Raw genomic sequence first — 27,682 nt, 5'->3', positions numbered from 1 at the left:
GGACAACCGTATCCCATCTCCAGACTTTTGGCACCTCATCCATTTGCCAGGATTTCTTAAGGATAACAGACAAAGGGTCTGAGAGTAGCTATTATTTTAGCATCCTAGGGTTCACTTCAGGGGCATGGCAAGGTTGAAGTGGGCCCTGGGACCAAAAAAATAAGATGAGCCCCTGTCCTCCCTGCCTGCTCCCAGTCCTTGTTGCCTTCTCCATTCCTGAAAAGGGGAGGAATGTTAGGCAGCACCACCATCCCTTCTGCTCTCTTCATGACTGGCTGGCTGATGCCCAGAATAATTTCTCTCACTGCTGAGCCTGTCAGTCAGGCTGAGGGAGGGGTAGGCCAACCCAGAGCACTAGCCAGCCTGTCAGGAGAAGAGGAGGGGGGACAGACGCCACTAGGCACTCCTTCCTCCCCACCCAGAGAGGAGTCATCTTGCTTGAAGTCAAGACAAGTCTTCCATCAAGAAACAGCTGTGAACCAAAGAGTTGGTGGGGTAGGAGGGGGGAAGCAAAGAGTAACTTGACACCCAATAGGAACATAGGAAACTGCCATATACTGAGTCAGACCATTGGTCTATCTAGCTCAGTATTGTCTTCACAGACTGGCAGCGGCTTCTCCCAGAGCGGTTTCATCCCCTGAGGGGAATATCTTGCAGTGCTCACACATCAAGTCTCCCATTCATATGCAACCAGGGCAGACCCTGCTTAGCTATGGGGACAAGTCATGCTTGCTACCACAAGACCAGCTCTCCTCTCCAGTTGGGTCCCCTCTCAGGATTCCAGGGACATTTGCCCCCTGTTTCATTATTTGCCCCCTGTTTCATTATTTCATGAACCTGCCCCTGGTTCAGTTCATTTTAAGAAGGACATTGTAGAACTTGAAAAGGCCCAGAAGAGGGCAACCAAGATGATCAGGGGCTTGGAGCACCATTCTTATGAGGCAAGGCTACACCATCCAGAGCTTTTTGTTTGGAAAAGAGGTGGCTACAGGGAGGAGAGAGAGAGAGAGAGAGAGATTATTCTCCCTCTCTCACAACACTAGAACCAGGAGTTATCTCATGAAACTGAAGTCCAGGAAATTTAGGACCAACAAAAGGAAGTACTTTTTCACACAGTATGTCATGAATCTATGGAATTCTCTGCCACGGGATGTGGTGATGGCCACCAGCTTGGATGGCTTTAAAAGGGGCTTAGACAAATTCACAGAGGACAGGTCTATCAATGGCTACTAGTCTGATGGCCATAGGCCATCTCTAGTCTCCTAGGCAAGATGCCTCTGAATGCCTCTGTTTGGAAGCTGCTCTTAACAAGACACGACTCAGATCAGAGGAGCTTTGCTCCTTGACAATTTGTGAACATGAGCTTGCAACAGATATTGAAGGAGTTTAGTGTGGGGTTTAGTGGAGAAGTATATGGGGAGGCACAGACGTGGTCCCCCTTTATGACAAAGGAGACACTCAGCAGGAGGAAAGGTGAATGGTGGTGGGAAATTACCCCACTTTTCTAATTTTCTTAGAAGACAGAACTGAAAACCTTTACTTGGATGACAACTGCAGCTAAGACCTAGCTTTCAAGTAAACAAGCTCTATATATTCTGAATAGCCAATAAAACCAGTTATGAAGGTAGAAGGTCAGAAGGCGAGGGGGGGTGCGTCCCAGTGCATTGCACACAGTGTTGTATGTATGACTATCTGCCTGAAGGGCAGAAGTCGTGAGTGTGTGCTTGGTGCCAAATGCTCCAAATGTGTTCCCTTTAAGCCAAGGCAAGTGAGCTGGAGAAGCTCAGGAAAACAGAGAGGTATGTGGATGGAACCCTCAGGGATGTGAGAGAGGCAGGGGCAGAGCCACTATTGGGCCAACGAGTTCAAAGAACCCGGGCTGCCGCCCAATCAGGGTCTCGCGGCCCCGACACGCCCCCAGCGTCTGACATCAGACGCGAGGGTGCTAGTTTAGCTCCTGAGCGGAGGCCGCGCGGCCCCTTCGGGAGCTAAACTAAGGCTGGTACTGCGTTCGCAGCGCCAGCCAGGAGCGGCTCTTCCCTGAAAAGGCAGGGAAGAGCCGCTCCTGGTTGCTTGCTGCAAACCCAGCACCAGCCTAACTAGATCCTGAAGGGGCCGGGCAGCCCCTTCAGGAGTTAAAAGACTGGCGCTGCCTTCGCAGTGCAGCCCAGGAAGAGCCGCTCCTGGGTTGTGCTGCGAAAGCAGCGCCAGCCTTTGTTTAACTGTTGAAGGGGCCGCGCTAAGGTGTTTAAAATCAAAAAGGTTGCAGAGCAGCTTTTAAAATGACGCCTAGGGGATTGCCGACAAGAACTGGGTGGTATCTTGTTTGGCAAGCAAAATTCCCCAAGGTGTGAGGGTGCAAATGTTTCAGATAAACCAGAAGAGGAAAGAGTAGAGCCAGGAGCTGAGCAGAAGGAAACACATGAAAGCTGGTCGAAAGGGTCAAAAGATGTCCATGGAGATAGCACGGACTGGTGATGCTGTATTTGAACTGTGCAGGAGCACCAGAGCACCTTGCAGTTCTAAGAGGCCACTGAGCCGGAAGTTCGACCATTTCTGCTTTGCCACCACCGCAGGGGGGAGGCCTGCTCGCCTCACCCCCGGCTGCACACATGGGCGGCTGGCATATTAGGGAGGAGGGCTTGTGGCAGCGGCTCGTGGCAGCAGCTCGTGGCAGCGGCAGGGAGGAGGGCTCCTGGTTGGGGGGGAGAGTTGTGGCAGCAGCAGGAGTCCCTCCCTGGCCATTGGAGACCCCCCTGGGCCTTGGAGGCCATGGGCCAGAGCCCCAAGGTCCGGGGCTTAGAGCGCCTCTGGGTTCAAGGACAGGAAACAGAGGGCAGGAATAAATTGAGTGTTTCCTCAATGGGGAGAATTAGGAAATGGGGTCCCCCAAGTATCTGTACTGGGACCAGTGGTCTTTAAACTGTTCATAAATGATCTAGAAGTTGAGGTAAGCAGTGAAGTGGTCAATTTTGCAGATGACACTAAAATATTCAGGACAGTGAAATCCTCCAAAAGGATCTCTCGAAACTGGGCATTGGGCAGCAAAATGGCAAAAATGGTTCAATGTAAGCAAGAGTAAAGTGATGCATATTGGGGCAGAAGAAGAAGAAGAAGCCCAATTCACATGTACACTGATGGGGTCTGAGCTGTCAGTGGCAAGGGTTGTGGTTTTTTTAAACTTTTAAAGTCACCGCTGAGTGGTGGTGGAGCAGGGACGGTGGAGAGAGCTCTCCCACCTCCCAAACAATGTGAATGGCTGCTCTCTCTGGATGGGGCAGGGGGGGCTCACGGAAACTCACAGTCCCCGCTCCACCACTGCTCAGCGGTGGCTTTAAAAGTTAAAACAAGAAAAGACAAGCCCCACCCCTAGGTGTCCACACCCTCACCCACCCACCCCCAGGCCCCCTCTCGGGGTCACCGTCCGGATTTCAGCCAACGCAAGGTTGGCAACCCTAGTGGCTGTGTGTGTGTGTGTGTGTGCGCGCGCGCGCGTGCGCGCGCATACACAACAGCAAGAAGCAGCAAGCCATGAGAGGGAAGAGAGGATTGGGTTTGGAAAATATGACTTAACCCTTGATTGGTTAAGCTGGACAACTGTAAATATCGATCCAATTTCCAGTAGCTAATACATGGATAATAAATAGTTTGGCCATGGAGGCCATGAATATTCACCCCAAGCCCTGAAGGCACCTATTGGGCAGGTCAAAGCATTGCTATCTATTGTCTTTGAGAATTTTCAGTGTTGTGACAAGAAGGGCCGGGACATGGACTTCTTTGGAGGTTTTTCTCTCTCGGAGATGCTCCCAGTGTGCAATAGATTGCTGGACAACCATGTGGGGTCCCTTCCTGTTATTTATTGCAATATCCAATATACTGGACGGCCAACTGGAAATTCCAGCATTAACACCAATGGTGCCATTTCCACAGAGCCTCCGATAGTGAAGGTGACACGCAAGGTGGGCCATGATGGTCTAGGGACCTTTATCTGCTGCGTCTATGGCTTCTACCCTCAAGAGATTAAGGCCACGTGGAGGAAGGACGGGGAAGACTGGGAGCAGGAGACCTTCTCCAGTGGTATTCTACCCAACTCAGACGGGACCTACAACACCTGGCTCAGCATGGAGATTGACCCCAACGACACGGACCACTACCAGTGCCATGTGGAACACTTCAGTCTTCCAGAGCCTCTCTCCATAGCCTGGGAGGTGCCTGGTGAGAGACTCAAGGCTTTCCTTAGGGCATGGCAAGTAGGGGGACACCCTTTTAACCCCCTTTAGAATTACCTGGAAGGGGGCCTCACGTTGGCTGGTTTGCTCTGCACCCCACCAGGGCTCTCTAAGGACGGCCCTGGAGAGACTGCAGGGAGAGGGAGGGAGGGCTCCTTTGTGGGAGGGGAGGGCAGATTCTGGGAGGATAATTTCCCTATAGGGGAACCTATAGTTGCTTTGGGTGTACAGCAGGTGACCCTTGGTGTTGAAAGCTGCACAGTAGGAATATGGAGTGTCACGTCTCGTGATGTCATGGGATGCAACACTCCATACTCCGACTGTGCGCACACAGGCTGATGAGGCCCATCTGCTGCACCAGCCACCACTGCCAGGTTGGGTTGCCTGCTCTGCTCCACTCACACACACCCCGGTAGTGAAAAGGGGGGAAATCAGCAGCGGCCTGCAGGGGGTAGGCAGCAGCGGCAGGGCGGTGGCGGCAGATCAGCTGTGGGGCCAGCCAGTAGCCCAAGGTATTAAAAAATGAAGAGGGACCTCACAGTGGGGGGGGGTGCCCTCCGAAGCCCTTCTCAGCCTTAGGTCTGGGGGGGTGGGTCAAAATACCTGGCTGCAAATGTGTGGCCAGGCAGCATCAAGGAGAATCAAGGGGACAGGAGAATCAAGGGGACAGGAGAATCAGATAGGAGAATCAAGGGGACAGGAGAATCAGATAGGAGAATCAAGGGGACAGGAGAATCAGACAGGAGAATCAAGGGGACAGGAGAATCAGACAGGAGAATCAAGACAGGAGAATCAAGGGGAAGGGGCACAGACTACCCATCCACCCAGTCAGACCAGTTGCTCTCTCTGTGGTCTGTGTTTGTCTTTCCTCCTCCTCTTTTTCTTTTTTGCAAGAGAATTGAGCGTTCTGGCTTGAAACGCTGCCTTCATCATGAAACATTAGTGGAGTGCTGAAAACAGCTCTGCTGCTGTTCCATAAAGGAGAGCTCTTTGCATTCTGTTTCCATTTCCACCCTTCCTTCCTTTTTTAGTGGGATGGGGTGGGACAATGCAGTGCCCAGTGCATTCATAGTAAGCTCTCTCTTCCCTGGCTTCCTGTTCTTCCAAACATGCCTGTTTTTGTTTTTGTTTTTTTATATTCTTTCTTTTCCAAAACACCTGAGGTCAGAGACAGCAGGAGCTTTCACAGACAGCAGGCTTTACCACAATTAAGAGGTGTGAAGTGCTGTGCGTTACAGATATTCAGATTTGCCCTGATGCAAAAAGTTGATTTATTTTTTTTAACCCGGACATAAATTGGACTAAACTCCAATGCTCAATGAAAAACCTGAATTGTGTATGGAGTGCTCCCCAATAGCTTGCAAGGACTCCAATGTAAATCTGGAGGATATGTGCATGCACACCTGCCCTTCCAAAGCAAAATCACCATCTGGGAAAAGTCGTAACTTGAGCTCTGGTTGGTGGTGTTATTTACAGAACTCCTCCCTTGAGTTGATAGTCAGCATTCTATAGGCACAGCTGTGCTCTTGGCATTGGGAGGCAGTTAGGAAAGGGAGTGAAACTAATATGGAATGAACAGCCCCGGCTCAATGTTTTGTAACTTGAGATCAGTCCAGTGTTATTTACAGTGGGACGCTGCAGGAACTCCTTCCTCAAGGTGATGGTCAGCAGATGCTGTGTCCTTGACATTGGGATTCAGTTTGGAGGGACGGGCGTGAAACTAGCAGACCCTTCCAATGGTTAATTCCTTTCAAAGGGTGCAGGGGCTCATCCTTGCGCAGAAGCCAGGTACACTACTAGCCCCTGATCACCTGTTCTTCCAAATCCACCTGTTTTTTAAATTTTCTTTATTCTTTTCCTAAACATGTGAACAGATTAGCATATTCTGGAGTAAAAAGTAGTGCATTTAGGTAGTAGCAGGATTGATTACCCATGCAGAAATTAATTAAACATATTTCTCTACCACCCAAAACTTGCATCTCTGGGCAGTTTACAATTAAAATCATTTAAATATTAAATCATTAACATTAAAATCATTTAAAACCCAACATTAAAAGTATTAAAACAATATATCTAACTAGCTGTAAAAGTAAGTAAAGTAGTTTACTTACTTTTGGGGGGTTTGCTGACCCCGCACAGAGCATCTGTGCAGTTGTGCACTGAGCCTGTGGCATCCCCCCACTCCCCCCCCCACCACTCTCTCACTCGCTCTCTACCCCACCACCACTCGCCCAACTGGCTGTCCTCATTTCTTCCTCCTCCCCCCACCGACGCTGCCTTTCCTCCTTTCTTCATGTGCCCCTAGTTCTCCCTGACTCTTCTCCCCCTTCCGCCCCTTCTCTCTGACTCTTCCCCTGGGTGTCTCTGATGCTCTCCCGGCCCGCTTCTCCCCGCCCTCCCTGGCCAGCCTGCTTCTCCCCGCTCCCCACCACCACCTCACCGCCCACAGTCAGGAGCCGCTGCGTCCTGACCCCAGCGGGCGTGCAAGGCCTGCACCACCGCCTCCTTGCCCCAGCTGGGACTGCCACTGCCTCCTAACCTCCCACCCTGAGTTTTTCCTCGGCCGCTTTCCCTCGCTCCTTGGTCCAGCAACAGCTTCTCTCGCTGGCTCCCACAGGCCTCGACCTCCGGAACAAACTACCCCTCCCTCTCTCTCTCTCTCTCTCCATTGTTTCGCCACCCTCTCTGTCCGGTTTAGCAATAGCAATAGCAATAGCACTTACATTTATATACCGCTCTATAGCCGGAGCTCTCTAAGCGGTTTACAATGATTTAGCATATTGCCCCCAACATTCTGGGTACTCATTTTACCGACCTCGGAAGGATGGAAGGCTGAGTCAACCTTGAGCCCCTGGTCAGGATCGAACTTGCAACCTTCTGGTTACAGGGTGGCAGTTTTACCACTGCGCCACCAGGGGCGGTTTCTTCTTTCCAATCTGCCTTTCCTCCTTTCTTCCTCCATTCTCCGCCCCCCCCCCCAGTCTGCCGATTTCTGCCTGCCTCCCTCACTGCCACTCCCTCCCCAGGCAATGGTTCCAGGCATCCAGACGCATCCGGACGTAGTTCTCTTTCAGGTCGGCCGTAAGAGAATTATATAGAGAGATTAAAAGTCTGGGTGAGCAAATATGTCTTCAGTGCCTTTTTAAAAGTTGCCAGAGATTGGGAGGCTCTTATCTCAACAGGGAGTGCATTCCAAAGCCCAGGGGCAGCAACAGAGAAGGCCCATCCCCGAGTAGCCACCAGACAAGCCGGTGGCAACTGTAGATGTTCTTCTTCTTCTGTAGATGTTCTTCTCCAGAAGACCTCAACAGGCAATGGTGCTTATTGCACAGAAGTTATCTTAAAAACCCAGGGCCAAAGTTGTTTAAGGCTTCACAGGTAATAACCAACACCTTGTATTTTGCCTGGAAATTTATCGGCTGCCAGTGTAGCTCTTTCAACACAGGAGTAATATGGTCTCTCCTAGATGATCCAGAGACCAACCTGGCTGCCAGATTCTGGACCAACTGCAGTTTCCAGACTATGTACAAAGGCAGACCCACATAGAGCATATTGCAGAAGTCTAGTCTGGAGGTTACCAGCACATATACCACCATTCTGAGGTCGTTCATCTCAAGCAACGGATGCAGCTGGCATATCAGCCAAAGCTGATAGAAAGCACCTCTGGCCACCACCTCAACCACTCAATCCTGGGACACCAGGGAGAGGTTCAGATCTAGAAGCACCCCCCAGACTGTGTACCTGTTCCTTCTGGGGGAGTGTGACCTCATCCAGAACTGGCAAATCAAAATCGTCTCCCAAGTTCTGGCCACGCACAATAAGTACCTCCGTATTGTCTGGATTCAGTCTCAGTTTGTTATCCCTTATCCAGCCCATCACTGCCTCCAGGCAGGCATCTAGGGAGGTTATGCCTTCTCCTGATGAGGTTGAGATGGAGAAATAGATTTGGGTGTCCTCAGCATACTGATAACACTCTGCACCAAATCTCCTGATGATCTCTTCCAGCGGCTTCATATAGATGTTAAACATCTGAGACAATCAGGAGCCCTGAGAGACACCATATGAAATTTCAGTTTTTGAAGAACAGTCCAACATCATCTGAAATCTGCCCATGCGGTACGAGCAGAACCACTGGCAAGGCAGTGCCTCCCACCCCTAATCCCGTCAGATATTACAGAAGGATACTATGATCAATAGTATTGAAGGTTGCCGAGAGATCCAAAAGGACCAAAAGAGTCACACTCCCTCTGTCAATTCCCAGTTGGAGATCATCCATCAGGCCGACCAAGGCAGTCTTCACCCTATAGCCCACCCAAAAGCCAGTTTGAAATGGGTCTAGATAATCAGTTTCCTCCAAGACCACCCAGAGCTGGGAGACCACCACCCTCTCAATCACCTTGCCCAGCCACAGAAGTTTGGAGACGGGTCTGTAGATACTTAACTCCGAGGGATCCAAGGTAGGCTTCTTCAGAAGCGGTCTAATGATTGCCTCCATCCTTGAGACAAGGAGGCATCCTGCCCTCCCTCAGAGAAGCATTTACGATCTCTACCAGGCCCTCTACAACAGCCTCCCTACCGAATAGTATAAGCCATGTTGGGCAAGGATCAAGAGGGCAAGAGGTAGGCCACACTATTCCAAGCAACTTGTCCACATCCTCAGGAGTCACAAACTGAAACTGATCCAGGGTCATCACATAAGGGGAGCTGTTGGACTCCTCAGCATCAGACACTGTTAACTATTGTGGAGTTTAAATCTAAGTCAGCCTGAATCCGAGAGATTTTGTCCACAAAAAACTCATTAAAAACATCACAGCGTGTAACTGTTGGTTCCAAGTACTGATTCAAGGGGAAATAGGCATGCACTAGCTCCCTCACAGCCCTGAACAACTCCACTGGAAGTGAACTTGTGACACAATACGGGCAGAAAAGAATCACTTCTTCACTGCACATATCACCTGAGCATAGACCTTCAAATGCACTCTATGTAATAATCTGTCAGATTCAAGCTGAGTCTACCTCTCCGCTTCAGCCTCCATAGTTCTTCTATACCAGGCCTGCTCAGCTTAGGCCCCCCAGCTGTTCTTGAACTACAGTTCCCAGAATCCCCAGCCACAGTGGCCAATATCCAGGTATTATGGGAGTTGTAGGCCAACATCTGCAGGAGGGCCGAAGTTGAGCAGCCCTGTTCTATACCAAGGGCCCAGTTTTGAAGCGGGTCAGAGAGGACACTGAGGAGCGATTGTGTCCACTACCCTGGTGAATTGCCTGTTCCAATTCTCCACCAGGGTGTCAACAGAGTCACCTGCAGGGCCAACACTAAAGCCCACCAAGGCTTCTCAGAATCCTATTGGATCCAATAACTTTCTCGGGTGTACCATCCTAATGGGTCCCTCGCCCCTGTGGAGATGGGATGTGGTCGTGAGTCCCACCTTAACCAAATGGTATGTGCAGCTCACCGTGAGAAGCGTGTAATTTAGATTTTTTTCCTAAACCCTTCCCCCCCCAAAACCTGTGCATATTTTGAAGTTAAAAAGTAGTGCACACAGCTAATTTAAGTAGCAGGATTGCCCATGACCAATTGGTTTCTGCAGCTCTGTGGGAAGCATTTATTTTTTTTTAAAAAAAAACTTGTTTCATGTACCACCATAACTCGAGGAATCATTTGACGAGTAAAATTTTTGTGTGGCTGGTGAACTGAAGCTGCATTTCTTCATCTCTGATTATATGATGTCACAAATGGCCATTTAAAACTAAACATGAATCTTGGGCCTCTGGTGGGCCTCCAGGAGGAGGAAGGGATGCAGGAATGACAAAGCTATGTGGCTCAGGGGAGAACTGTTGGAAGTGAAGGACTTTGCCCTGTCTCTTGTCTCAGTGACATAGGAGGACAGACTAGTGAGTCAGAGGGCTAGAGGGTCAAGACATTGGTCATCCCTTCTCTACTGCTCTGACACTATCCCTTTGGAATGTAGATTGCTGCTCTCAGGGGACTTCCTTCCTTCCAGCCACTTCCTCTCTCCCCTTCTCTTCCTGTTCCTACTACCTTGCAACATGCAAGCAAGCTCCTCTCCCTGCACCATGTGTGCAGAGATGCAGAATCCATCTTCATCCAACTAGCTAGCTAGAGTAGAGATCCTAACTCCTCACTTTCCTATCTAGAATGGAGTTCTTTAATAAATGCCATATATATTGATTTGAAACTATGAACTGACTCCAAGTTACTTTACTCTCAGCATACACGCATGCCTAACCAAATCCGCTGTGTTGTGCCTCTGTGCACTCTGCTATAATGAAAAAGGGTTTCTCTACCAGAGAGAATTCCCAACAAGAACACCCCTTGCATGGAAACAGTGAATAGCGCTGCCTGGATCAGTTTCATTAAAAGTGTCTCAGAATCTCTGTCTGAATCTCTGGGATGCTACTACCAGTCTGAGTAGACTTGTGTTCATCCAGTTTCATTTAAAAACATAAGGATAGCCGTGCTGGATCAGGTCAAAGACCCATCTAGTCCAGCTTCAGCCAACTAGGTGCATCTGAGAAGCCTGTTCTCCATGATTACTGTATATCTAATCTTAATGGAAATATAAAGCTACCAAGGCCAGTAGCTGCTGATAGCCATATCCTCCATGAATATGTCTAATATTTTACAAACTGTCTAGAATTGTGATCATTGCCTCATCTGGTGGTAGTGAATTCTATAAGTACTTCCTTCTATCCATCCTGGATCTCCTAGCATTTAGCGTCACTGAATTCCACACAACTGAGTACGGTTGTTTGGAATACTGACAGACCAGTGTGCCCTGAGAGGAAGGCAAGAAAGTATGCACCCAGGCCAGGGGTCTCTTGTCCTCAGCTCTTGAAAAGACCAACAGCCTGAGATGTTTTCTTAATCCTCTGTAATTTGCTTCTTTTAATATTGTAAACCACTTTGTGTGCCTTTGTCAAGGCAGAAAGGTGGTATAAATCTGTAGCAGACAAATAAAAATTAAATAAATAAACCTTTACATTCATAGTTCGCTTTAACACCGGGTTCTCATACTATGAGAGATCCACATGCTGCATAATTTTATACCCCCTTATCATGCCCCCACTTATCCACATCCTTTCTAAACTAAAGATGTCCAAATGTTGTATCTTCTTTCCTCATAGAGGAGCCAATCCAGGCCCCCTAATCATTTTGGTTGCCCTTTTCTGCACCTTTTAAAAGCTCTAAAATAGCCATTTTAAAGTGTGGTGACCAGAGCTGTACATGATATTGCAAGTACGGTCACTCTATAGATTTATATAAGGCCATGACTATACTGGCAGTTTTCTTTTTATTCCCTTTCCTAATGATCCCTAGCATAGCCGTCTTTACCTCTGCCAGACACTGGGTCTACATTTTCAGTGTGCTGTCCATCACAACTTCAAGATCCTTTTTCTGGTTGGCCTCTGCCAGCTCAGATCCCATCAGTGTGTATGTGGAGATGGAAATTTTTTTGCCCCAATGTAAAACTTTTTTGCATCACAATGGACATCACTTTCAAATTTCAAAGCCCATTCACTTAACTAGGAGAGGCCCTTTTGGAGCTCTTTACAATCCTGCCTGATCCAGCAGGGCTGTTCATAGGAACATAGGAAGCTGCCATATACTGAGTCAGACCATTGGTCTATCTAGCACAGTATTGTCTTCACAGACTGGCAGCAGCTTCTTGCGTTCTTGTTTTCTTTACCACCCTGAATAAGTTGGTATCATCATCAGACTTGGCCACCTCACTGCTCGCCCCTAGTTCCAGATCATTTATGAACAAGTTGCAAAGTACAGATCTTTGGGGGACCCTGCTTTGCACATCCCTTCACTGAGAAAACTGTTCATTTATTCCTACTCTTTGTTTTCTGTTCTTCCACCAGTTGCCAGGCTACAAGAGAACCTGTCACCTCATCCTGCAGCTGGTAAGTTTGCTCGAGAGACTTTACTGGGGGACTTTGTCAAAAGTTTATTGAAAATCCATGTCTGCCACGAGGCTGTTCTCATGAGCAGCCATGACCAGGCTAGGGCAGCTAAGCCCGGGTTTGGCTGCCTGTGGGAACTGCTGGGAGGCGTTCGGCTCCCGGAGGTTCCTCGGGGGCAAATCCATCTAAGAAGCCAGGCTCTCCCTTAACCCCGTTTAATTGACTGTGTGTCAGCATCGGCTGCTTTCAGTCGGCACTGAAACATTGACAGACACTCAATCATCCCTGGGGGAATCCCCACAATGTACTGTGCACACATGTGATGCATTGTGGGATTTCCGGGGGCTGGAACAACAGGTCCACACTGCAGCAGCAGTCCATCTGGGCAGGTGATCCATGTGTCCAGACAGTTCTCGGAGACCGTCTGCAGGGAAGGAGGGCTTTTGCAGCTTTCCCCACCCCCTGCCAGCTAGCCCTCTCACGCAATCATAAGAAAGGGCTCAATCTCTACTGGATCACTGCTATCTATATGCTTGCTGACACCTTCAAAAAAGTCTAGGAAGTGAATGAGACCAGTGGAGGAGAGCTGGTCTCGTGCTAGCAAGCATGACTTGTCCCCTTAGCTAAGCAGGGTCTGCCCTGGTTGCATATGAATGGGAGACTAGAAGTGTGAGCACTGCAAGATATTCCCCTCAGGGGATGGAGCCGCTCTGGGAAGAGCAGAAGGTTTCCATTTTGACTTAAAAAGTGTAAAAATGGCACATTAAGCTGCCCATCTTAACTCAAGGAACTTTAGTTGAAAAGTGTTATGTAAATATTTGTAGTAGTAGTAAACTTCCAGACCATATAATCTGTAAATATCTCATACAGTCCCACATATATTTATTATTTATTTAGTTATTTATTTAACATATTTATATACCAGCCAAAACCTGAGTGTCTGGGTAGTGTACAAAAAAACAATACAAATTAAACAAGGTTAAAAGATTAAAATAATTTAAAACTTGCATTAAAAGTATTAAAACCTATAAATCTAATTAAAAGTTTGGGTGAACAAATGTGTCCTTTTTGCCTTTTTAAAAGTTGCCAGAGATGGGGAGGCTCTTATTTCAACAGGGAACACATTCCAAAGCCCAGGGGTGGTAAGGGAGAAGGCCCATCCCTGAGTAGCCACCAGACAAGCCAGTGGCAACCTAGACAAACTTCTCCAGATGATCTCAGCAGGTGATGGGGCTTGTGGTGAAGAAGATGTTCTTTTAAATACCATGAGCCCCTGGTGGCGCAGTGGTAAAACTGCTGCCCTGTAACCAGAAGGTTACAAGTTCGATCCTGACCAGGGGCTCAAGGTTGACTCAGCCTTCCATCCTTCCGAGGTCGGTAAAATGAGTACCCAGAATGTTGGGGGCAATATGCTAAATCATTGTAAACCGCTTAGAGAGCTCCGGCTATAGAGCGGTATATAAATGTAAGTGCTATTGCTATTGCTATTGCTAAGTTCCCTCCCTGGCTTCTCCAAGATAGGGCTGAGAGAGATTCCTGCCTGCAACCTTGGAGAAGCCGCTGCCAGTCTGTGAAGACAATAGTGAGCTAGATAGACCAATGGTCTGACTCAGTATATGGCAGTTTCCTATGTTTCCTATGTTACCCTTGCAGGAGCTGTGTTACATCTTTCTCAGCAAGGGTTCCTCTTCTACATGTTTGATAGTTTGCTCTCTAATAATGCTTTCTATCAATTTTCCTGGAACAGATTGACTTTTATTAGAGAATGTTTAACATATTGTTTACAAAAGCAAAAGCAATCCTTCGGTTCCACGCGTATTTGAATCTGGACAGAGTCCAGGATAGGGTCCAAGCCAGGAGAGCGGGGGAACCCGGTCTCAGCTTGTGGGAGGGAGGTGGCACATCGTCCGGGGTGTCCTCTGGGGGTTTCCAGGTGGTCTGGATATTAAACTAGCTGGCCTTAACCTTTTTGAAAATTTCCTTTTTTGAAAATTTGAGTTACATTGGCTGCTTTCCAGTCTTCAGGTACAAAAGGTGATTTTAGGGACGTTACATATTTTTGTTAAGAATGCAGCAAAAATTGTCAATAAGACCTATGATGTCATCTCTTGTTCCATCTATTTGCCTCAATTCTTCATAATCCCTTCCTGAAGAGGCCATTTCACAGGTGTCTGCCCTACATCTTCAGTAGTGAAGACAGATGCAAATAATGTATACTACTTCTCTGCTATCTCCTTATCCTCCTTTAGCATGTCATGTCATCCAGCGGTCCAACTGCCTTTTTGACTGGTTTCTTCTTGTATTTAAAGAACTTTTTTATAGTTGTTCTTAATGTTTTTAACTATTTCAGCCTGGATATTCAACTGGCTCCGTATTACATATGTCCTCTCAGCTGCAAGTATTTTGCTGCTGATGCCTATGTTCATCTTATACATCAGTAAGTTAAATACGTTTGTTGGGCTCTGTGTGTGTGATATTTTGTGGCAGGTTCCTACTGACAATGTTCTGGCATTAACACCTGAAATCCCAAAATATGGTAGAACCCATGATCCCAACCTCTATTAATAACAGTTATAAATTCTACTTGGGAAGCTGCACCTGTTGAATTTATGTTTGGCTACAGGCCTCCCCAGTCTGAAATACCAAAACAAAGTGTGGCTGCATGGAGCCTCATTTCTAAAGCCAGCATAATATATGAGACTGTACAAAATCTAGAGCTCCTGTGGGGCAGGTTAAGATGGGCACCTTAACTTGCAATTTCCATGGGGGTTTTTTAGAGCACAAGTGAAAATTAAAGCATTTTAACTCTCATCTCAAACCACAGGCTGTTGGCTTACAGAATTTGTATGCAGATTTAGATATAGATTTAGATTAAGGTGCTTTAGCCTCACTCACTGACGTGAAACTCCCAGACCAAATTACAAAAGATACAGAGATGCTATTTTTACAGGTAGGTTCCAGGCCTCACCCAGACTACCAATAAATAAATAAATATAAACATTAAACAATCCCAAGCCCCGGAAACATGCATTAATTTCCCTGGAAAACTGGACAAACTCTCCCATTGGTAACAATGGGGAATGAGACCTCATTCAGCTATATGAAGACTATTATTATTTATTATTTATTTATTTAGCACATTTTTATACTGCCCCAACCCAAGGTCTCAGGGCGGTTCACAACAAACAAAAACAAAAAAATCAATTAATACTAAAAACAGTTTAAAACAATCGATAAATAATCCAAAATTTAAAAAGTTACGAAGTTAAAAAGCTTAAAAAGCTGTGACTGTGGTCACAGATGCCCCCTGGAGGCCAGCATGAACACTGCAAGCTTTTCCTGGGTCTATAATATAAAACTGCTTTGGCCTCACTCATTCACTAACATGAAACTCCCAGACCAAACCACAAAAGGTAGCGACACAGAGCCCTTCCCCACAATCGGTGAGAAAGTGCTTGAAGGTGCAAGGGAGGAAGCTTAAGAAAGCTTACCTCCCCCACAGACGATCCTCGCTGTTGGTCTGGGCATGGAGATCATGCGCCTAGATGTACAGCCGCCTCAGGCAGCATGGAGTCCCCCAGAACTCCCATAATGCACCATGCAAGTGCACAGTGCATTATGGGGATTCCACTGACACCGGCCGGGAACCCCACAGATGTTTAAAAAATGGGGCCAAGGGAGTGCTAGCTCCCTTAAGCCCATTGAAGAGGGTGGCTGGCATGGCCGGTTGGCCGCCGAAGTGCTACCGGAATCGGGCGCAATTCTGGCCGTTCTTACGATCAGCCAAGACTGCGCTTGGCTTTTTTAGCCTGGTTTTGGCTAACCATAAGAAGAGCGTCATAGTGTTTTCACAGATAGGTTCCAGACCTCACCCAGAAAGCATAAGGAACTAGACCTCATAGAGTGAAGGAAAGCCTTGAGTCACAGAGAGATGACATCCATAGGCTTTCAAAATGCAAGCCCTTTTATGTGTCTCTGTGTGTGCGTGAGCGCCTGTGTGTATTCAAATTTTGATGATATCTTCAGATATAGAATGGCACAGCGGGAAAACGACTTGCCTAGCAAGCCAGAGGTTGCTGGTTTGGATCCCCACTGGTCTGTATCCCAGAATATGGGAAACACCGGTATCGGGCAGCAGCAACATAGCGATATTCTACCAAAGACAACCACAGGGCTCTGTGGGCGCCAGGAGTTGACACCGACTCAATGCACACTATACCTTTCTAGCTAAGCCTGCTCTCCCCGCACACGAGTGGGGAGGGAGTCCTGGGCGGCTGGATCGGCCGCCCAAACAATTGCTGGCTCCGTGATGGAGCTGGCAGGGGCTGGGGGGAGCAGGGGCCAATCAGCCCCCGGAAGCTCCAGCATGCCCTGCGCGAGCACACAGGGCATGCTGGCGAGACCCCCGGAGCTGGGAGGCGGCTTTTCACCTCCCCTCCGGGGGTCTCCTCGTGAGTGGGCGTGGCGCGGAGCTGCGCCAGGGCTACTCACGATCTTCAAAACCAGGTTTTTGGAGCGCTCACTCCAGAAACCTGGTTTTAGGGCAGGGCTACTTGAGCAGGTTACCCGCTCTCGAATCACCAGGCCCGCAGCCGAGCCTGGTGGTTCTCACGGTTACAGAAAATAGGGCTAGCGGAGGCTAGCCCGATTTTCTGCAATCGTGAGAATAGCCCCTATGAAATCCAGCTTTCTGAAGCCTTGGAGGCATCTGAGGATCATCTTCTCCCCTGGCAAAACTTTCTCTGAGAACCTAAGTGCATTTATGTGGAGTGAATTCTCTGTTACTTTGGTGGAATCTGTATCATTCATAAATACATGAATGCTTTTTAAGGGGCTTTTCTTCCCTTTGAGCCTTTCTCTGAGGATTCAGTAGATGCCCTGCACCTGAGACCATGAGTGGACCCTAAATGTACTGAGTTTTTGCCTGAGGGCCCAATCCTGTCTCAAGGCACTCTGTTGCTTGGAGGGTTCTCTATAGCTTTCCATATCTATGTGAGTGGCACCCTATTTGTATCTTCTCAAATCTATTTCCATCTTCCAATCCACTGTATTTATTTAGAAGCGTTACCACTTCTCCTTTTGCTGCCTTGGTGTTACACTGAAGCAGAGGTTGGGCTGGTACCAGAAAAGACTCCCTACTTGTACTAGAGAGCTTGTGGGATTTCCTTCCCTGCTGATTGTTAATTGGAGGAGCATTTGGCAGGGAAGCTTTATGGTCTGAGATCCCTGCAGAAGGTTGGGGTGGATTCTCTCTTTAACTCTGATCCTTTGATTTCTGATTCTCTCTCTACAGAGATATGGCAGAGAAACAGCATCAACAGAGAAGCACCAAGTAAGTAATGCTTCCCTTTTTTAACTATTATAGCAGCAGAGGGCATCCCTGAGTGGCTCTCCAAGCTTCAGGCAGGAGTCTTGGCCTACTCTTTATCCCACAAAAACATTTATAGAAATATTGAGAAAAGTGAACAGTTATTCTGTTATGAATCTAGGAGAGATACTGAGGTCATTCACGCAACCAAAGACTGAGGAGATTCTTACGATCAGGCAAAAGTGGGCTAAGGGAGCCTAGCCTAGCCTGCTTGTGCTCGATTGTCGGCTGCCACAGGAGCCATGCGGCCCCCGGCAGGAAACCCTCCTAATTCCCCCTCTCCTTAGATGAGGTTAGCGGAGCGAGCGCTCTGCTAACCCTGTCTTTTAACATAAGCTGCAATTTTAAACAATGTTACAAGGGGGTGGTTTGAAGTTAGGCCTTCAAACCACAGGACACTTAATTCATATGGGGGCTTAAACAAATGCATAGGGGATAAGTCTATCAATGGCCAGAGGCACCCTTAGGACCAGGCCATGGGGGTCTGACCTGGTCCTGCACCACCTGGGTGGACCTCCGAACGCTCCCCTCAGTGCCTTTGGCGGCCATCTGCACAGGCTGCCCCTTCAGTAGTGTGTGGGCAGGGGCTGGGTGGGGGCCTCAGTGGGAAGGCTCAAAGTGATCTGACCCTTCAGATCACTGGCCAAAATCATAGAGCAAGAGGAAAAAGGAGGGCAGTCTTCAACGATTTCCAGAGTGCTACAAGGGAGGGTGCAAGACGAGTTTCCTCTGGGAGGAAGTAACACAGTCTGGTGGCAATCATGGAGACGGCCCATCACACACACATGATAATCAAGTCCCCGTCAGTGTCACTACATGGAGCAGGGTTTCCCCAACAGATCTTAGGAACAGTGTTCCCTCCAAGGCGTGCACACGTCTGCCCACTCACGTGTTTTTTTAACGTCTGCTCAATTAAATTTAGATCCCGCTCAAGTTGAATCAGGAAGGTCCCTCTCTGAATGCATGCCTCTGAATGCACTGCCCAGAACAAAACTCATTTTGCACACAGATGAAAACAATTAAAGGGAACACTGCTTAGGAACATAGGAAGCTGCCGTATACCGAGTCAGGCCATTGGTCCATCTAGCTCAGTATTGTCTACCAGGGCTGCTCAACTTTGGCCCTCCTGCAGATGTTGGCCTACAACTCCCATAATCCCTGGCTATTGGCCACTGTGGCTGGGGATTATGGGAATTGTAGTCCAAAAACACCTAGGGGGCCAAAGTTGAGCACTGGACACTGACTGGCAGAAGCTCTTCAAGGTTTCAGGCAGGAGTCTCTCTCAGCCCAACCTGGAGATGCTGCCAAGGATTGAACCTGGGACCTTCTGCATGCAAAGCAGATGTTCTACCACTGAGCTATGGTTCTATCCCTGATATCAAATTGTCAAGTAAGTAGACTCACGAGTGAGAAGTTAGGCCTTCAAACAAACAAGGCCAAAACGTTAAAATGCTTTAACCCTCAGGAGAAACTGAGGTGGATCATACCCCATTTGAAGAAGGTGTGTGTGTGTGCGGGGGCGGGGGGAGTGATCATTAAAAAATTGTGTTCAGTGTTCTACAACTCCATCTCCCAGGTCAGGATCAATCTTAATGAAGTTAGAACATAAGAAGAACCTTGCTAGATCAGGCCCAAGCAAGGCCTATCTACTTCAGCACCCTGTTTCCCACGGTGGCTCACCAGATGCTTCTGGGAAGCCCATAATCAGGAGACGAAGGCATACCCCATCACCTACCACTGCTCCCCTGCAACTGATGTCCAGAGGCACCCACCTCTGAGTCTGGAAGTAGCCTATAGCCATCAAAACTAGTAGCCATTGACAGAGGCGCTCATAGGTAATTTTGGTGCCTGGACCTGAAGGGCTTCGGAGCCCCCCCCCCGAGTTAAAATTAAATGGTGTTTTTTTAAGTCATACCTGCTTCAAACCATGGCACCGAAAGATCCAGGGGGCCCTCCAAAGTCTGAGCCCCCAGACCCAAAGCCCCCAGACCCTAAGGAGAAGGGGAATTTTGCACATTTTAGCTGTTGGCTTATGCCTATTGGCTGGCTATGCATAGTAGATGAATTAATATTGATTGAGCTTTATCCTTTTTTCACTTGCTTTATTGTATATTTAATGTGTTGTACACCACCCTGGGATCTTGAACAAAGGGCAGTCTATAAGTTAATTTACCCCCGCTCCCACCCACACATCTCTTGACAGTGGATAATTTGGTGGGGTTTTCTACAGTCATTTTGCTTTTTTTCTCATTTCAGTGTCTCCATTGATAGTGAAGCTCATGATTGCAGGCGGCTTTGTGTCCGCCATCCTTCTGGTGGCTACAATCATCCCATGGATCAGTAAGTAAACTACGAATTTATTTTTCTAAGGGCAGCAAATTGTTGGGAGGAGCTCAGTGAGAAGGTGCCTTATGGCTTCTTAGCAATGGTGGCTGCTACCTGCCCCCTCCCAGCTCTCCTCTTCCTGGCCAACCAGCTTCTCTGCCTTGGCCTTGGCAATCCACCCAGCAGCCACCTTTGCTGCACCTTCTCAGTTTCACACCAGTTTGTTTTGATGACATCATCAGCTCAATGGGACCTGGCTGTGCAGCTGCCAGTGAGAATAGGCCTGCCTTAAAGTGGCCGCCTCTTCTCACTGGGATTGGGACAGCTCTGCCTCAGAACTGCTGCGACTGTGTGGCTCGGTAGCATTGGAACGTGGTCCAGTGCAGGGGGTGTAGGGGAGGCCATGAGGCTTGATGACTTCAGTATCCTCAAGCCACATGGAGCTGAATGCCCAGTGCAGGAGGTACAAGGGAGGTTGAGGAGAGCTACAGGAGAGGAGAGGAGAGCTGGTCTTGTGGTCGCAAGCATGACTTGTCCCCATAGCTAAGCAGGGTCTGCCCTGGTTGCATCTGAATGGGAGACTTGATGTGTGAGCACTGCAAGATATTCCCCTCAGGGGATGGAGCTGCTCTGGGAAGAGCAGAAGGTTTCAAGTTCCCTCTCTGGCTTCTCCAAGGTAGGGCTGAGAAAGATTCCTGCCTGCAACCTTGGAGAAGCTGCTGCCAGTCTGTGAAGACAATACTGAGCTAGATAGACCAATGGTCTGACTCAGTATGTGGCAGTTTCCTAGGTTCCTATGTTGCTGATGGCCCCTGGAGATCCATGGTCCCGGCCACTTCTGGGCCACATAACACACCTGGTGCAATAGCCTGAAGTTTCTCACGCCTGGCTTTTAGTTCGCATCTCCTCTGGAATGGAGTTTTGCATTCACATATGGACCATATTTACCCCAAAGTCCCTGCGAGCTATCGGGGACCACTTTACACACACTTCAGGTTTTTTCATTGCACATTAGAGTGTAGCCTGATTTATATCTGGGGTACAGAAATCCACTTTTGTGGCAGTTTTTGGGGACAACCTTGAATTCTCAGTAAAGGCTTGCAGTAAAGCCTGCTGTCTGGGAAATGGGGTTAGGGCGAGATACTTTTCCTTTGGGAGACCCTGAAGCCACAGAGAAACTGTTGTCAGTGACACAAATCCCACACTGCATCAATAGCCCTTATAAGCTGGATCTGAGAAAAAGAATCGGAGAGCCAAACTGTAGATGGGCTCTTAAAGGCAGAAGCAGGCGGAAGTGAGGGGGATGAAGGAAAGCAGGAATGCCTCACTTCAGGATTTTACTTGAGACCTCAAACCAGTGATCTGCCTGGCTAGTTCAGCTCTGTATATGAGCTTCAGAGACTACCCCCTCCATAGTTTAACAACATGTGAAAAGAAGTACTTCCATTTGTCTGTCCTGAATCTCCTAGCATTCTGCTTCAAGAGAAGACCCCGGGTTATACTATTATGAGAGACAGAGAGCAAAACTTCCCTTGATCCACACCCTGAATAACTGTATATACCTCTATCATTTCCCTCCATACCTGCCTTCTTTCTAAGCTAAAAAGGCCCAATGAGCCAGCATAGCATAGTGGTTGGACTAGGAACAGGAAGACCTGAGTTCAAATCCCCATTCAACTATGAAACTCACTGGATGACTCTGGGCCAATCATGTATCTCTCAGCCTAACCTACCTCACAGGGGTGTTGTGAGGATAAAAATAAGCATGCAAACCGTTCTGAGCTCCTCCGAGGAAGAGCGGGATATAAATATGATTGATAGATAGATAGATAGATCTAGTCTTTCTTCAGAAGAGAGTTGCTCTGGCTCCTAATTATTTTGGTTGCTCTGCAATTCACCTTTTCTAGCTCTACAATATCCTTTTCAGAGTGTGGTGACCAGAATTGTAGACACTCTTTCAAATGCAGTTGCATCGTGGATTTATATAAAGGTGTCACTAGATTATCCCATTTCCTCATGCAGTTCATGATATACTATGGTCTTACATTTTTGTGGTAGCATGAGTTGATTCCCAGACTTGTGCTTCTGATATAATAAGCCCACATATAATTGGTTCCATTCCCCCAGTAAAACAAGGCTTCCCTTAGTATGGACAGAGTTGGTGGTCTTGTGCCATAAAGCTTTATGCTGTAGGATGTAAAAAAAATGTCAGGATCTACTCTCTGGGCTGCTCGGAGTTCTTCCTGTGAGATGGGATGCAGCGTACAGTCCAGGCCTTCTACAAACTCGTCCACAACCCCTAGATTTCACGTCATCAGCATCACCAATGCATCAGCATCCATGCTTTATTTTCCTGGGTGATCTTTTATGCTGAAATTAAAATGCCACTTCTCCTATCCATCAATGAGTTGTGGCATTGAGTCTTGCAGAAGTAAAAATATATGTCAATGGGTTATTATCACTGTACACTGTGAAAAGGGGGCCATAATATAGATAGTCTCAGAACCTGTATGTGACCGTCCACTTCAGGGCCAGAAACTCTAGTTTCCCAGTGCTGCCCAGCACTTCACATATATGGTCTTTTCTTTAGGAATCTATACATCCTTTCCCCCTGCCTTAAGGCCACACAATTGACCAGAATTGTTGCCCCAAATGAAGCTTACTATGGTCTCTATTTTCCCAGTGTCCACATGCAAATGGCTCAGCACTCAGGGTCCGGGGAATGTGGTCTCGCGGGCCCGATCTGGCCTGCTGGTCAGGACTTGACAGCCCTGCTATATGCTATTGTTGTTATAAGTATTGTTGTTATAGTTGTCTTAGAGAGCGCCTTCTTCTACATGATCCCCACCGCACATTAAGTTCATCTGAGGAGGTCTGTCTCCAGTTACCCCCGGTTCATCTCTGCAGAGCCAGCATGGTGTAGTGGTTAGAGTGCTGGACTAGGACCGGGGAGACCCGAGTTCAAATCCCCATTCAGCCATACTTGCTGGGTGACTCTGGGCCAGCCACTTCTCTCTCAGCCTAACCTACTTCACAGGGTTGTTGTGAAAGAGAAACTCAAGTATGTAGTACACTGCTCTGGGCTCCTCGGAGGAAGAGCGTGATATAAATAAAAATAATAATCTGGTGGCGACTCAGAGGCGGGCCTTCTCTGTAGCTGCTCCTGGGCTGTGGAATGCACTCCCAGCAGAAATCCGCAATCTGAATTCTTTATTGACCTTCAGGAGAGCCCTTAAAACCTATCTGTTTGGGGTTTTTAATTAGTTTTAATTGTTTTAATGCTGTAACCTGCTTTTTGGGGTTTTTTAATTGTTCTGATTGTTTAATTGTTTTTTTATGATGTTTTAATTTTTAATTGATGTTTTAATTGATTGTTTATTTCTGTTTTAACTGTTATTGGTTTTAATGGTTTTGTTTTTAATTGTAAACCGCCCTGAGCCATTTTGGAAGGGTGGTATAAAAAATGAATGAATGAATAAATAAATAAATAAATAATAGGAAGCCAATGCAGATTCTTTCATACAAATTTCTCATATATCATTTGAAGGAACAGAGGAAAGTCACAAGGATGATCCCTCACTTGCCCTCCCCCTGGCAAAAGAGCCCGATGAGGAGGACTGCTTCCAGTGCCGTGTGGAATATGAGGACCTTCCAAAACCTTTGGCATTGGTTTCGAGAAAGCCTGGTGAGCACCTGTGGGGGAGAGAGGGCTACTTTGGAGGAGAGTGTGGCAGGTTCTGAGAACATAATTCTTACTTAGGAAGAGAGGAAAGAGGGATTTCTCATCAGCAGCACAGCTGCATTAACCCACCAGGGCCCGAATGTTCTTTGGGTGTGTGAAGCAGGGGATGTGCCCCGCACTCTATGTTGAAGGGGGAGTGTGTGGCTGCCAACAAGAAGTGAGCAGAGTGACCCTGGCAAGAATAGGAGGCCCTTCCTAGCACAGAGGAAGGACCTTCAATGGAAGAGACATTTCCCACTGTGCTGACCTCTGCACAATGCTTCTTCCCCCCACCCACCCCCCGCCCCCAGTGCTGGAGTCAGGAGGCTCCTTGAGACTGTGCCCTGTTGAGCCACAGCGCCATCTTGGAAAGTGCCCATGGAGCACTGGGAGGTGTAGTCCTTCCCAGAAACTTTCTCACAGTGTTCTATGGAGGAAGCACAAGAAAGGACTACAATCCTCAATACTCTGTGCGTGCTTTCCAGGGCCACTTTAGAGCTCGAGAGGGCCATGTTTCCCTTCAAGGGGCCCCACCGGTGCTGTGGAAAGAGAAGCATTGTGCAGCGGGAAAGGTCATCTCCTTGCAGTGCGAGATGGGCTCTGTAGAGTATTCCACTTCAGCGGAAGCTTTTGGTACTTCAGCAATCTTGTATTTAAAAAGCATTGATAGCTTCCCTGTAAAACTGGGCTCTGTCAGACCTCCAAGAGGAGGTGGAGATTCTACAGCCGCAAAGTCACATGGCTCAGAAGTAGAAGCATCTCTTTGCATGGAGACAGCGCATGGTTCAGTCACCGCAGCTCCAGTTCAAGGGTCTCCAGAGCTCTGCCTCAGTCCTTTGGGAGCCACTACCAGTCGAAACTGAAGTTGGTTTGTTCCATTCCAGCCTCAGTGCCTGTGGGGGCGATCCTGAGGGCCATGGGTGTCATTCTACTGGTGCCTGGGATCTCCATATACATTAGTAAGTAACATCTGAATGAATTTGCTGGGGGGAGGGAGGGAGAGTATTCATTCATTCTGTGGCAGACTCTCACTGATAATGTGAAAATTCATATTCACATTATCTGATTCAACTGATAATTCAGCCTATGCAGCTATATCACCCAAAATTTGGTGGTACTCACACCCCACCCTCTCTAAATCCTATTTAAAAATGCATATTAAGCTTGTTCAAAATATGAAAATCAGTATGTATTTTCACACATAGTAAAACTCTTCATCAGTGACATTTTGGATGTGCTGAATAGTATCTGAAGATCAGCTAGTTCACCCCCATACAGTAGAAGCAATGCTTTCTACTTGTGGAAATTAGGTAATCCTCTAATGATGGACCTATGAAACGCACCTTCCTAATTTCTGGAGCCTAGAATGCACCTGAGGGTCATCTAGTCCAACTCCTTCTCTGCCTCTTGCTCTGAGCTGGCTCTTTTGGCATACAGGACCTTGGCCACATTCCCAGCAGCCACAGGGCAGCTCTTGTGCCCGGCTGTAATACTACTGCTAAGCTTAATGAAAGAGGCACCAAGGAAGACCTAGGAGAAGAGGGTGGGTAACTCCCCACCCACAAGTATTGTTAACTGTCTTCTAAAAATAAGTTTTTAGAAAATGTATAGCCAACATTGCAAAAGAAAAGCAAGGTTGAGGGGTGAGATTCCCACGCAGAGTAAACTTGCCCCCCAAACTTGTGCTGGCAAGGCTGCCGGAAGATGTGACAGCAAAAGGAAGAGAAATTTGAAAATAAAGCAAGTACAAAAGACTGTGCGAAGAATGTGTTGTTAGGAATAACAGTTGTGCAGGGAGCTTGAGGGATCTCCTTCCCTTCCGGTTGTTAGGAAGAGAATGGGGAAGCATCTGCTGGGGAGAGCCTAAGGTCTGAGAGTTCTGCCTCCCTTCAAAGGTGGGGATGGAGAGTCTGGTGGTGGGGAGTGACTTCCAGCTCTGACTCTCTGATTCTGCCCCTGCAGAGAAACGACAGCAAGATGCTTCCAAAGCAAGCTACAAAGCAACATCAAGTGGTGGGACTCAAGAACAGGAAGAAGTAACCCTTTCATCCAGAATAAATAGCTTCTCTGTGGGGTGGGGAGAGGTAGTCAAAAGCTGAAAAAGAAAAACTGAGTTAACTGTACTGCCCAGTATCTCTGATATCTCCAATTACTTGAAATGGAGCTGGTTATTAATGATACTGACAAATTATTAATCATAGAATTACAAAAACTGAATAAATATTTTCAGCAAATGGAAGAAAACATGACAAATAAAATAGATTCACTAAAAACAGACACAAACAGTTGTTTTTTGGAAGTGATTAAAAAACTGATACCGGTAACTATGACCAAACAAGATATCAAAACAACAGGAAGTGTTGTTATCTGATCAGAATACACATTCTGTAGAGATTGACAAACTGAAGGAAAAAGTGCAAATTTTAGAATTTAGGATTCGGAAGGCCCACTTAAAGCTCCGTGGAGTGGGAGAAAATATCAGCCAAGATAACTTGAGAGAAGAAGTTGGAAAGCTTTTGGCTGAATTTCTTGGATGGGGTGAAGGAGAAAGACTAGAAATTGCAAAGATTTATAGAATTAATTCGGCATATGCCCAGGACAGGAAAATACCCCGATATATACTCATTAAGTTTACCGACATGCAAACCAAGAAAGAGATATTGCAGGCTCAAAGACAGAATTCGCTGAGGTTTGATAACAATGATATACAGATTCTACCAGATGTTTCACCACAGATTTTATTATTTATTTATTTATTAGATTTCTATACTGCCCTTCCAAAAATGGCTCAGGGCGCTTTACACAGAGAAATAATAAATAAATAAGATTTTAGCCAAGCATTGAAATTTCTAACGATGATTTTGCAAGAGAGAAAGATTAAATACAGATGAGCGGTACCATTCCAATTAGAAGGTTTTTTGGATGAAGGGAAGGCCTTTGTTTATACAGTGGAAGACGCAAGGGCTATGGCAGAGTTAGTAAAGGCGACAAAAGAAACAGTAGAGGGAGAGAAGGAAGAAGATGCCAAGAGTGATGAAGCAGCTGCTTATTAATAATTAAACAGGAAGATGGAGCAGCTAAAAGTATTCTCAACAAATATAAGTGGATTAAATAGTCTGTTCAAAAGGAAAAAGACCTTTCTAAAATTAAAAAAAGAGGGTGTGGATATTATTTGTCTTTAATAGAGACTCATATAAAAAAGATAATGTAAATTTGTTGGAATGTAACCAACTTGGTCAAATGTTTGCTGCATCGGGTGGGGGTGTATGGAGAAAAATGGAGTTGTGATATATATTAAAAACTTGACATGGAATTTAGAGAAGCAGATTCAGGACAAGGAAGGTAGATTTATTATTCTTAGATTCCAAAGACCAAGCAACAAATAGACAATTGCCTCAATTTATGCTCCAAATGATAAGACAAAGTTTTACAAGAGGTTTTTCCAATCTTTGTTGGAGATTCTAGAAGGAGATATTTTTATTTTTGGAGATATGAATGCAGTCCTTTGTACGACGCAAGACAAATCGGGAAAATACAAGAGGAGTACTGGCAAAGTGCCTAAAATGTAGAAGATTGTATGTCATTATTATCGTTGGTTGATGCATGGAGATATAAATATCCATTAGAAAAAGAATATACTTTTTTCTCAGCACCTCATAAGACATATTCGAGAATCAATATGTGTTGCATTTCTAAATCAGTCCTACCTACACCTATATATGTGGAAGTGGCACCATTGACATATGTGGATCATAACCCGATAATTTTGAAGATGAAGAAAGAAAATCCTTCCCCAAGAAGTCTGCCTTAATCATAGTCCTTTGGAAGCCTAGGATTGCTCAGCCCTGTATGGGAGGGTTTTGCCACTTTAACCCAGCCTCCAGAACCTTAAGGGAGATCAAACAGATTCCATTTTAAACCCTTAAGGTGACCTGGATGCTGAATGAAGCAGAAAGTGGGTTCCATTAGTTCTGCTTAGAACTAACGTTATTTGTTTTAACTAATGTTTTTTTCTGTTTGTTTGGTTTGTTGTAAACTGCCCAGAGACAGGAGTTTTGGGTGGTATAAAAAACTGTAAAATAAAATAAATATAATAAATAAGTAAAC

General features: G+C 46.9%; 1 protein-coding gene across 2 annotated transcripts in view; it reads left to right on the top strand.

Annotated features, from left to right (window-relative positions):
* LOC128342307 (major histocompatibility complex class I-related gene protein-like) overlaps positions 1 to 27,682 on the top strand; it is a 41,278-nt gene extending 13,596 nt beyond the window's left edge. The window contains exons 4-11 of one of the 2 annotated variants that reach the window (XM_053289486.1): positions 3,931 to 4,215; positions 12,120 to 12,161; positions 14,512 to 14,598; positions 17,455 to 17,493; positions 19,786 to 19,869; positions 23,402 to 23,539; positions 24,460 to 24,534; positions 25,538 to 27,682. In XM_053289486.1, coding sequence (XP_053145461.1) covers positions 3,931 to 4,215; positions 12,120 to 12,161; positions 14,512 to 14,598; positions 17,455 to 17,493; positions 19,786 to 19,869; positions 23,402 to 23,539; positions 24,460 to 24,534; positions 25,538 to 25,674 — 887 coding nt within the window. In that variant the 3' untranslated portion in view covers positions 25,675 to 27,682. The remainder of the gene's footprint in view (positions 1 to 3,930; positions 4,216 to 12,119; positions 12,162 to 14,511; positions 14,599 to 17,454; positions 17,494 to 19,785; positions 19,870 to 23,401; positions 23,540 to 24,459; positions 24,535 to 25,537) is intronic. The other variant, XM_053289487.1, reaches the window with a different exon arrangement.

The sequence above is a fragment of the Hemicordylus capensis genome, chromosome 2 (assembly GCF_027244095.1).
Source record: "Hemicordylus capensis ecotype Gifberg chromosome 2, rHemCap1.1.pri, whole genome shotgun sequence".
Lineage (NCBI taxonomy): Eukaryota > Metazoa > Chordata > Lepidosauria > Squamata > Cordylidae > Hemicordylus > Hemicordylus capensis.
This window is presented reverse-complemented; position numbering and strand designations above follow the sequence as displayed.